The sequence below is a fragment of the Vipera ursinii genome, assembly GCF_947247035.1.
Source record: "Vipera ursinii genome assembly, chromosome: 3".
In the NCBI taxonomy this organism is placed as follows: domain Eukaryota; kingdom Metazoa; phylum Chordata; class Lepidosauria; order Squamata; family Viperidae; genus Vipera; species Vipera ursinii.
The window spans coordinates 170,187,871-170,199,751 of NC_139516.1; the positions used below are offsets into that span (position 1 = coordinate 170,187,871).

Consider the following 11,881-nt stretch of genomic DNA (forward strand, 5'->3'; position numbering starts at 1 on the left):
TGTGCAGAGAAAAACATAACATTGGAATTCCCAGCAATGAAAATACCAATCACCCTTTGTGCACTCTAGCAAAACATGATATGCAGTTTGGGCTTTTGCTTTAGTTCTAATGCAATATTATGCAAATTTATATTGCATTAGAACTAAGTATAAACTAATATTACAGGAAAAAATGAAATACTTATGAAAGGCGCTGTTTCTGATTTACTGAATATCTGATATAATCAGTTCAGAAAATACTTGACAGATCTGGATGAACAGGTGATGTAAGAATGAAAACATTTTCTGTTTAATATTTAAAGAGGGCATAAATACTGCTACCGGTATGTAGACACTAAACTTCAAATTAATGAATAATGTAATCTGTTGCATTTTACTGTAAACTGAATTTGTGTCTCAAAAGCACACAACATTGTTTTCAAAGAGTAAAATTCTACTTAACACTTGACACAGAAGGTAAACATTCAGAATCAGTATAAGAAAGTTTTTCTTCAAAACAAGCAATCAAAAGACACCTATCACAAACCACTGTGAGAGCTTCTGACTCACTTTGGAAGCACAGTGAGACTTCTGGAGTGTACAATAGCTGTCACTATTACTATAATGTATTTCATGAACAGCAGTTTCTCGAAATACATTCTTTCAAAGTTAAATATAACCTGTCAGAATAAGCTTATATATCAATAGCTCTTTAAATATAGAGTTATATTTCTGAGAATTTGGGAAACAAAATCATTTTAAAAGATTAACCACTAAGACTGTTATTTTTAAATTTCAATTGGATTCATGCCTCTTGCTATGTCACAAAGCACTCTGGCATGGCATGAGACATAATGTAACATTAATCGTGGGCAAATGCACGCTGGACAACAAAACAAACTACCGGTGGTCAAGGTTTCTTCTATTTGAACTTAGTGGAACATCAAAGTTTGTTCATTACAAAATACGCTAGCCCAAGTGAAGATCATAGTTTCTGCATACAGGATGGATGGAGGGGTGAATGTTTATTTTTACTTCAAGTCTCCTTCTATTTTCTCTCCCTACACACCCAATTAGGATGAATTCAAACAAAGCTGATTTGGACTAGGATCATACATAGAAATAAATAATTCCTGCTTAGGTTTAGTGTGAGGAGAGCTACAAGATCTGGGTTGCAAAAATCCAAGTGACCACTAAATGGCAGCATTTTTTTGTATCTCTTCATTTGGATTTTTGTAGCTCAGAACTACAATAATAGCCCAGTCTATGGCCAGTTCAACAAACCACAGCTTTGTATGAAGCCAACCTTTTACCTTCAATACTCTGAGGATTCAGCCACAATCCAAGTCTCTCTGCAATTTTCCACTTATTTCAAACGACTTTAATACACTTAATTCTCAAGTTGGAGTCCATCCATTGAGTTACTTTCCCATCCCCAAAGACCTTTATGGGATTTAACTTCCAATTACATTGCCCAGGAGCTCAGTCCTAACCTTTTACCACCCCTACCCGCACTGGACAAGTGTTGCACTTGCCTGGATTAGGGAGAAGGTAATGGTAATGCACTTGCTAAGAAAACTCAGTAGGAATGGAGTTGATTTTTACAAATAATAATAGAGTTGGAAGGGACCTTGGAGGTCTTCTAGTCCAACCCTCCCTCTCCTCAGGCAGGAAACCCTATGTATACCATTTCAGACAAATGGCTGTCCAGTCTCTTTCTTAAAAACTCGCAATGTTGGAGCATTCACAACCTCTGAAGGCAGGTTGTTCCGCTGATTAATTGTTCTAACTGTGAGGAAATTTCTCCTTAGTTCTAGGTTGCTTCTCTCTTTGGTTAAGTTTCCATCCAAACCATCAGGTCTTTAAAAGCTGCGGCATTTGCCCATAGCAATTGCTCGAATTGGACTCCAAAGGAGCCAACAAGTATCATTCAAGCGCAGCTCAAGGATCTTCTCCCGGGGCGTCGCGCACAGACGGCACCAGCCTCTCTGGGCGACAGCGCTGACCCTCCCGCCCGCCCGCCCGCCTTACTCCGCAGGCTGAAAGCCCTGGCGTTCCCCCCCCCCCCCTCGTTAGGGCCCATTCATATTTTGGTCACGTGCCCGCTTTCCCCAATGGGCTCTTCTCCCCAGAAGGACTAGCGGCCGGGCGCTGGAGTTTGGCCAGCGTTCAAGCGGAGGGAGGCAGCGCTGGCGGCGCCTCACCGGGGAGAGGAGTGGGTCTCTCCTGCCGCCGCCGCCGCCGCGCAAAGGCTCCCCTGACGGGCTCGGCTTCTTGCCCCTTCCATCGTACCCAAGCGCAGCCAAACCTCTCGCCGAGCGGCATCTCAGGCTGCCTTCTTGCCCCGCCGGCCCCTGCGGTTCGACTTACCGCCGTCCAGCTTGACGACCTGGGGCAAGCGGTAAGTGCTAACCAGAAGGTCCAAAGGGACGGACACGGAGCTCCATTTCACATCCTTCAGACCGAAGCCCGGCGAGGGGGCCGCATCCATCTTCCCGCCCTCCTTTCGGTCGGAAGAGCCGAGCGGCGGCGGCGGCGGCGAAGTCTTTTTGGGAAAGCTTGCACTTTCCCCCGTCAGCCTCTAGCGTTGCCGCGGTCGCCTTCCCGAGCCATTCCGGACTTGGCTCAACGGCAAGGTGACTTGGCACCGACCGCCGCTACTCCGCCGGCCGCGGCGTCGGTTGCAAAGGCGGCTGCGGCTGTCGCTCCCCCTGACTCTTTCGCTGGGAGCTCCGGTTGACCCAGTAAACGCCATCCCAGCACAGGGGACTGACTAATCAACAAGGTGCGAGAGACGCCTGCGCAGTTTGCGCTCCTCCTCTTCTTTCTCCACTCCCAGGGAAAGTGAAGCCCCGGCGCTCCCTCCTTCTCTGATCAACCGGGGAAGGGGGGAGGGCGGGCGGGGGGGGGGGTGTGGGGGAGACGGACAACCGCCCGCCGCCAATTCTGGCCCTCTCGCTCCCCCTCCCGACCGCTAAAAAGGCCTGCAGTTTGGCTACCCGAGTTCAGGTCTGGAATCAGTAAAATGTTACTATTGTTTTTTTTTAATTGATTTTTCTTAAAACTGCTCAGCTGCAAGCTTCGGTGCTTTGGCTTTAAAGCAGGGGTCTTCAAACTTGGCCCTTTTATGACTTGTGGACTTCAACTCCCAGAATTCCTCAGCTGGCTGAGGAATTCTGGGAGTTGAAGTCCACAAGTCATAAAAGGGCCAAGTTTGAAGGCCCCTGCTTTAAAGGAAAGAAGCAGAAAAACAAACAAACTGGGATTTGCCTTCAGAAGGAATAGCTCGTGCCGATCACGACGAGGAAAGCCTGACGGGATATTTTTCTGGCTGCTGTGTTTTTCTGTTCTGTTGCGGTCTCGTTTGGGAGTGAAATCCCCTGGACTTCCTTGAAAGCTATGTTCACCCAGTACACTACATCATGGTTAATGTGGTTTTTCAAATTAAACCAGTTGTGATTGAGTTGCACAAAATGCACAGTGCAGGTACTTTGGTCAACCTGCTTGTAATCTCCACCCGAGTTTTTTTTTTTTTTTGTTATAGGGCAAACCGTCAAGGACAATCTTTACTGTTCTTTCAAAATGATTGAAAACATGTAAAGATGTGGAGCAGGACACAATGACAGCAATTAAGAGAAGATGCTGGTACAGTGCTTTTTAATATATCTAATATGAACTGTTAGCACTGTGAGCCATATGAGCACAACTGATCCAAAGCACACACAGCCTAGCATGAAATGAAGCCTTATACTACTTGCTGAGAAAATTAATGGTTATGATGGTGATCAGCACCAGAGAAACCCAGGTTCAAATCTACCTTCAGCTATGGAAATTAGCTGTGCAACTTTGCATCAGTCTTTCTCAACTCTTCCTAGTTGATAACATTGCTGGGGTTGTGATGGGATGAGGAAATTAGAGCCCAAGAACACATAGGGCAGCCACTGAGGCACTCGACCGGGTTGTACCCTTGCGGCCCCTGACCCGGCGCAGATCCCAGCGAGCTCCATGGTTCTCCGTGGAGCTCCGGGAGATGAAGCGTCGGAAACGGGGCCTAGAGAGCTGCTGGAGGTCCAGCCGATCTGAACCCGACCGATTGCGGTTAAGAACCTACATTAGGTCTTATCTCGCTGCGATGAGGGAGGCGAGGTGTAATTACTTCTCCACCCTCATCGCGTCCGCAGATAATCGCCCGGCCGCCTTGTTTAGGGTGACTCGCTCCCTTCTTAATCAGGAGGTGAGGGAGGATCCCTTGCAGGGTCGTGCCGAGGAGTTTAGTCAACATCTGTCGGATAAAATCGCTCGGATTCGGACCGGTTTGGACTCCAGCTGGGCAGAGTCTGGCGATCAGGACACGGACGGTCTTGTCAATGTTATCTGGGAGGAGTTTGATTCTGTGACCCCTGATGAAGTGGACAGGATTATGGGGAAGCTGAGTTCCACCACATGTTTATTGGATCCGTGCCCTTCTTGGCTGGTTTATGCAGCTAGGGAGAGGACACGAGGCTGGCTCCAGGCGGTTATATCTGCTTCCTTGAGTGAGGGTTATTTCCCCACCGTCTTGAAGGAGGCGGTGGTGAGACCTCTCCTCAAGAAGCCTGCCTTGGACCCAGCTGTATTGAACAACTTTCGTCCAGTCTCCAACCTTCGCTTTCTTGCGAAGGTTGTTGAGAGTGTGGTGGCGCATCAGCTCCCTCTGGTCCTGGATGAAGCGGATTATCTGGACCCCTACCAATCGGGTTTCAGGCCCGGGCACAGCACGGAGACGGCATTGGTCGCTCTGGTGAATGATCTCTGGAGGGCTCGGGATAGGGGATATTCCTCTGTCCTAGTCCTATTAGACCTCTCGGCGGCTTTCGATACCATCGACCATGGTATCCTGCTGCGGCGTCTCAGGGGATTGGGAGTGGGAGGCACAGTTCTTCAGTGGTTCTCCTCCTATCTCCTGGGACGCTCGCAGTCGGTGTTGGCAGGGGGGCAGAGATCGGCCCCTAGGTCTCTCATTTGTGGAGTTCCTCAGGGGTCGGTTCTCTCGCCTCTCCTGTTCAACATCTACATGAAACCGCTGGGTGAGATCATTCGTGGTTTTGGAGTTGGGTATCATCAATATGCCGATGATACCCAACTTTTCTTTTCGACCCCAAACCACCCCAGTGATGCCCTCGCTGTGATGTCCCGTTGCCTGGAGGCGGTTCGGGTCTGGATGGGGAGGAACAGACTTCAACTCAACCCTGACAAGACTGAGTGGCTGTACATTCCGGCATCCCGGGACATTCAAAATGTTCCATCTCTTTCTATGGGGGGTGAGCTCTTACCCCCCGTGGATAGGGCTCGCAACTTGGGAGTCCTCCTAGATTCACGGCTTACCCTGGAAGATCATATAGTGGCCGTGACTAGGGGGGCTTTCGCCCAGGTTCGCCTGGTGCGTCAGTTGCGGCCCTATCTGAACCGGGATGCCCTGTGTACGGTCACTCATGCGCTCGTGACCTCTCGCCTTGACTACTGTAATGCTCTCTACATGGGGCTTCCCTTGAAGACCACTCGGAGGCTCCAACTGGTACAGAATGCGGCCGCGAGAGTTGTCTTGGGAGTTTCCCGGTACTCCCATGTTACACCTTTGCTCCGTGAGCTGCATTGGTTACCAGTTGTCTTCCGGGTGAGGTTCAAGGTTTTGGTTATGATCTTTAAGTCCCTACATGGCATGGGTCCGGGTTACCTCGGGGACCACCTGCTGCCGGCATCAACTCCCCTCCGCCCTGTGCGTTCCCACAGAGAGGGCCTCCTCAGGGTGCCGCCAGTCAGGGAATGCCGACTGGTGGCCCCCAGGGGGAGAGCCTTCTCTGTGGGCGCTCCGGCATTATGGAACCAACTGCCGGTGGAGCTCCGGACGGCATCAGATCTCCGAACTTTCCGTCGTGGCCTGAAGACCCACCTATTTGAATTAGCTGGTCTGGCCTGACGGGGGATTATGGGTTTTAAATTGTTGTTTTAGAATTGTATTACTGTTTTTAACTGGGCATTGGTTTAATCTTTTTTAATTTTTGTATTGTCTTTTTTATATATGCCCTGTGAACCGCCCTGAGTCCCTACCAAGGAGAAGGGCGGTATACAAATTAAATAAAACTTGAAACTTGATATGTATATCACCCTGAGCTGCTGGAGGAAAGACAGAAGGTAAGTCACATATGCTGGTCTATGTAATAAAAGATTTAAGTCATGTATACCTGTGCGTTTTGTTTTTGAACTCAGCCCCACTGGTTATGATCCTCTACCAGAGAGTTATGAAAACAGCAAGGAGGAAGGCAATAAGATGTTCCCTATGTTTCCAGCCCTCACAGCAAGTGCATCTGCATTCCAGCCAGAGCCCAGCCCTGTTGCCACCAGTCTTATCATCTATACCTGCTCCATTACAGTCTCTGAAAGGCAGGTGTGACATTCTGCATCAGCATTGGGACAAGATAAAACAATGTAAAACAGCAGCAGGTATAACAGAGGGTCACATGTCTCTCCTTTCCCACAAGGGAAATCCCAATAAAAGCAGTTTGTATATTTTAAAAAAGTGGGATAAAAGCAGCTTTCAGCTGGTGAATTGGGTGGGTGAGCTAAGCTATCCACCAAGGTTAAAAACACAGCTAAAAAAGAATGCCCTAGATATTTCTCATAAAAAATGCTTGGTATCCCACAACCTTGCAAAGTTTAAAGTAACCCAGTGATTTAATTGAAAACTATTCCAGTTTTGCAAATGTGATAAAGGCAGTAAATGTTACCAGGGGAATGAAACAAAATAATGATTGTTCAATATGGTACAAATAATTGTGTTAGAACAATATTCCTTTGAAGCAAGTCAGCATTATAGGTTTGTTAAATACTAAGTAGATAAGTACCAGGTAGAGCTAGCAAGAAAACAGGATTATCCAATCCTGGATAATCTCTTCAGAGTAGTACCCTTACAAAACATGCAAATTAAAAGTGAAATTTCTCTTCAAAATATATATCCATGTTTAATTAGAAAACCTATTTGGTTTTAATTCTGATTACTATATATGTTATGTTTAAATTAGTGGTCTATTGCAAATAAAAAGCACATGCCAATGTAATGAGAATTACAAGGTTCAAAAGCTAGGGTTACTATTTTTAGATTACAGAAATCCAACTAATCACAGGATGGGAGAGACATTAGAAAGAACTAATACTTAACTGTTAAAATGGTCATCTAGATTTTTACACCTAATATATGGTAGCCCTGTTTTTAAAAATTACACACACACACACCCCTTTGCAGTTTCTTAAACCAAATGCTTTTTTACCTCAGAATCAAATGGCAGTGGTGGAGGCCAACTATTTAAGACATGCATACTTTCATAAATTACAGACAGGTGCCACATTCATGCCATTGTACTTTTATTCTTGGTTCTAAAGCACAGTAGAATCCATATTATACATTAAACATAAGTATTACACAACATTTTCTTGTAATTGAAGATGGAATTGAATCTGCAGTTTAGAAAATTCATGTATATGACTTAAGGACATTTTTGGTTAAAACTTGCTTTGGAGGAATCTGTATACTGCTTCAGGTAAACAATGAGATATGACCCTAGAATGTTAGCATTTGTAGCAATTGTGGCTGATGGCCAGAAGTTAAAAGAGATGTACTTATTTTATGTATTGGCAGTTTAGTGTTTTGTGTTTCATTTTTTTGTCTTCACTCTAGCCAAATCAGACCAAATATAAACCATGCCCAAGAGACCCTTTGCCCAGCTGGTATTTCAGCTGCAGCCTTAATTAGAACAGGATGCTCTCAGTAAGGTTATACATACCTTTGTCATCTCATGCCTGGATTATTGCAATTAACTTGAGGGAGGGGGAGTTGCCCTTGAAGACCACTCTGAAACTTCAGTTAATACATAATGCAACAGCCTGTGTGCTTACTGTGCAATGCGGTATTGTCTAATAACATCACAGTTATGGGGGCTGTGCTAGTTACTGCTCTGTTTCCAAGTACAATTCAATATGCTGGTTATTGTCAATAAAGCCACAGAACACAGGTCTCTTGAGACTAGCTATCCTAAGTAAATTCTGCCCAACTGATCCAGGAGAATAGGGAGTCCTTGCCTGAAGGTCTTTCTTATCAAAAGGTATGACTGGAGGAGGCATGCAGGGAGGTGTTATTGGTGGCTTCTTTCCTTATTTTTACCCTGAGGCAAATGAGTTCCCCCCTCCAAGGCCATCCAAAGAATAGTTACAATTTTAGTGACTAAGTAGAACATCATTGTTTGGTATTTTTTAAGGTTTTACAGACAATCCTTGACTTACAATCATCATTCAATCTGGAATTAAAATTGTAAGTCATTGTAGTCATAAATCAAGCCATGTGACCAGAAGTAATTTTCCAGCCTTTTTCATAGTAGTCATTAAGTGAACACCTCAATTGTTAAGTGAACCCAGTCATTTGAATGGGCTCTTTTTGCTAGTAACCAACAACAACAACAACAACAAATGCCAGAAACTGCAAAAAAATTGCAAAATGTGACTGTGGAACACCATGCCCCCCTCCCCCCCAAAAATGTGGTTGAGTGACCATGGGAGGGCAGCATGACCCAGAAGTGGTTATCAGGCCATAAAAAATCCATTCTGTGGCTATCATAACTTTAAATAGTACAGTGACTAGTTGCAATTGCTTTTAACCATTATTCATTATATTGTTTCAACTGAATAGTTAGCCAAGAGCCCCTGGAGTTACACAATTTATACAGAATAATTAATATATAATATAGTTTTTTAAAAAAAATATTTGATTTTTATCCGACATATTTATTATTTTTATAAATAACTCAAGGCAGTGAACATATCTAAAAATCCTTCTTATTTTCCCCACAACAGCAATACCTCTGTGTGGTGGGCTCGACTGACAAGAGTGCCTGGCCCAAAATCAAGTAGCCAGCTTTCATGCCGAAGGAACAACTAGAACTCAAGTCTCCTGCTTTCTAGCCTGGTGCCTTTACCATTAGATTCTCTATGGTAAAATACATAAATATATCCTCTCTTTCGGTATTATGACTGCTTTGAAAAAATGACACGGGGAAGAACTGATGTTCACTTCTAGTGCTCTCTCATGCGTTAGGGTAACTGACTGGTTACCAATGGGAATGTCACAGATGTTGTTTTGTTCAGTAAAGTAAGTTATGTATGACAGAAAATATACCTTGTTCAATGTGACAGCATCTCAAGCCTGACACTGTCTCCCAAAGGAAAGGCAGAAATAGGTTTTTGAACTAAAGAAGTCAGGCATATTAGGTAAATCTTTAAAAATAGGGTTTTTATAACTGGTCATACAACTATGAATGAGTGCACTTAAAGTAATTTCAAGCTCTTAAGAATAAAAAAGCATGCTGGCTGGGGAATTCTGGGAGTGAAAGTCCACACATCTTAACGCTGCCGAAGTTGAGAAACATTGCCCTAGGGTATTGAAAACAGACTGTATTGCAGCTAAATCTCAAAAGAGAGCTGGTCATGGGGAACTTTGAAGGAACAGATAGGACTCTAGGGCTTTCATGAAAAATGTCAGAATTGGCTGAGACAGCAATCCATATGGATATCACAGCCTATGGAAACCAGGAGAGCAACTTGTAAATGTGATGAGTCCCCCTTCCTGTCTAAAAAAAAGTATTGACATGTTGGTATAGGTGAAAACTATTCTTCACATAACTTGGTCCCAGAATACCAACAATTTTAATTAGCCTTGGAAATCATAGTTAATGCCCTACAGGTATCATATGTTCTGACTTCTTATTCTTACTAACTCCTGACTAGATTCTAACACCAAGTTTGCAGATAATCTTTAAAGGCAGCTTTGTACAGAATGCTTGTTTGTTCGTTTATTACATTTTTGAACTGCCCATCTCCCTCAGAGAAAGACTCCGGGCGGTGTACAATAAAATGTTAAAATATAAAAATTGTATATAAAATTTATAGATTTAGAGGGAGTCAGGGATGGTTATACACTGTTAAAATTAGTTAAAAAGTTGAAGGCAAGGTTCTCAGGGTATCAGCCAGCTCCATGGCTGTGTGCTCCTTTGGATTCTCCACACCAGGCCACAGAACCATGTTTTGATTCCTTTTCAGAAGGTCAGAAGAGGGGGGGGCTGCTTCACCTCTGTGTGGAAGATACTCCACCGGGCAGGGGCAATGGCAGAGATGGCTCTCTTTCTCTTTCTAGATCCCACCAGTCAGAGTTCTTTAACTGACAAGATCTGCAACGTATTTTCCCTGCCTGATTGATTGGGATGGGCTGATGTAATGGGATAGCAAAAGTTTCTCAAAATATACAATCCTTCAGATATACAGCCCCATCAAAGACCTGATCTAAGCCTCCTTAAATTCATTGTTGTTCATGACAAGAAGCCTTGTGATGCTCCTTTAAAAGTTCTGTAGTTTTATGGGATAAGTAGATAGAAGTGAAAGGTAAATGTGACAATCATACTGACTTTTCCCAGCACATACAGATTCATTACAGCTTGGGGCACAAGATGGAACTTTACAGCACTTCTTAGCTGATAATTGTGAAGTGGAACAGAAATTTTCTAGCACAAACCTTTTGAGACTCTTCTTCCATGAAGGATCAGAATCTTTGTAACATTATGCCTGACCTATTTAACTCTTCTGTAAAGCATGATACAGTGGAACTGGCTTCTGATACTAAACATTGGTGTGATCTCAAGATTTGATTGTTTTCCAGTGTTTCTGCATTCAACTTAAATCCTCAAATGACCTCAACTTCTGGTGGTTGGTATAACAAGTTTTATAAGTGCCATTATTTACACAGAAATAAATGTATCTTTCTAACTACCCAATACCATTTTCGTGCCAGCCATGATAACCTCCTTCCTCATCCAGGGTAGTAATAAAATTATTCCTGAGCAAAGTGGAACTGAAAGTGACTTATGTTATAAATGCCGCCTGAACATTTGAACTTAACAATGATTCATGTGGGAGCCTGAGGTTTCTTGCTGCCTTGATAATGGGATAAGAAATAGGTAATATATTTTCATCTATTCTTTTCACTTGCTTTATCTAGTTCTTTAAAAAGATCTAATAATTTTTAAGCCCATGAAAGCTGCAAGTGTGAGGATATCAAAGCTATCCTAATGTTAATTCTCAAAAGGGGAGGTAAATAGTTAATATTCAGGGGCTTTTTAAAAAAAATCTATAAGGAATATGTGGAAGTAATATTCTATTTTATATTAGACAAGACAGGCTGGTAACTTTGAGATAAATTTTAATTCAGAGTTCCCCAATCTTTCCGGCTTTGTGGCCTGGCAGGGCGGGGGGAGGGGCTGGTTCCATGGGAGCAACCACACGCACACAACCACATTATTTGTGAGCAGTAGGCAGGTGTACCAGCCACTCGTGCAAATGGAGCATGCAAATGGAATATGCTTGCCCACTGCTCATACAAGTAGGCATGGACACGCACACGTGTGCTCACCTACTACTTTGGGTGGCCCAGTTCTGAACAGCTCGCAGCCTGGGGGTTGGGGACCCCTGCTTTAATTTAAAAAGCACCACTAGAATTTTCCTTCAATGGCAAGTTATCTAAAATTGTATAATTATATGATTAATGTTTTAATTGTTTAGTCATTGACCATGTCAATAAGCTATAAAAACAATACAGAGAAAACAATAGGACATATTCAAAATAAATAATCACCCTCAAGACAACCCCAATGTGTTCTAGGTTATCCTCTTCAGAGTAGTCTTTGATATGAAAACCACAGTCTTCCTAGTAATGTATAGTATAAGTTAATTACATGTGAGAATTACAACAGTTTATCTTGGATGTCCCAATATTTCTTTATTAAGGATATAAATATAGCAATAACAATAGCACTTAAACTTATGTACT

At 43.6% G+C, this 11,881-nt stretch overlaps 1 protein-coding gene and 1 long non-coding RNA gene across 2 annotated transcripts in view; one reads left to right on the forward strand and one right to left on the reverse strand.

The window, feature by feature from the left end:
• The window catches only part of GAREM1 (GRB2 associated regulator of MAPK1 subtype 1), a gene marked incomplete at its 3' end in the record, with an annotated part of 69,406 nt that extends 66,574 nt beyond the window's left edge, over positions 1 to 2,832 (reverse strand). The window contains exon 1 of the mRNA XM_083360754.1: positions 2,350 to 2,832. Within this exon, the coding sequence (XP_083216880.1) occupies positions 2,350 to 2,470 (121 nt within the window). The 5' untranslated portion in view covers positions 2,471 to 2,832. The remainder of the gene's footprint in view (positions 1 to 2,349) is intronic.
• Positions 2,833 to 5,685: 2,853 nt separating this feature from the next.
• Positions 5,686 to 11,288, forward strand: LOC310637287. The gene is made up of 3 exons (XR_014491906.1): positions 5,686 to 6,150; positions 8,860 to 8,997; positions 10,473 to 11,288. It is a non-coding gene; the product is annotated as an uncharacterized lncRNA (long non-coding RNA).
• The last annotated feature ends 593 nt before the right edge of the window (positions 11,289 to 11,881 follow it).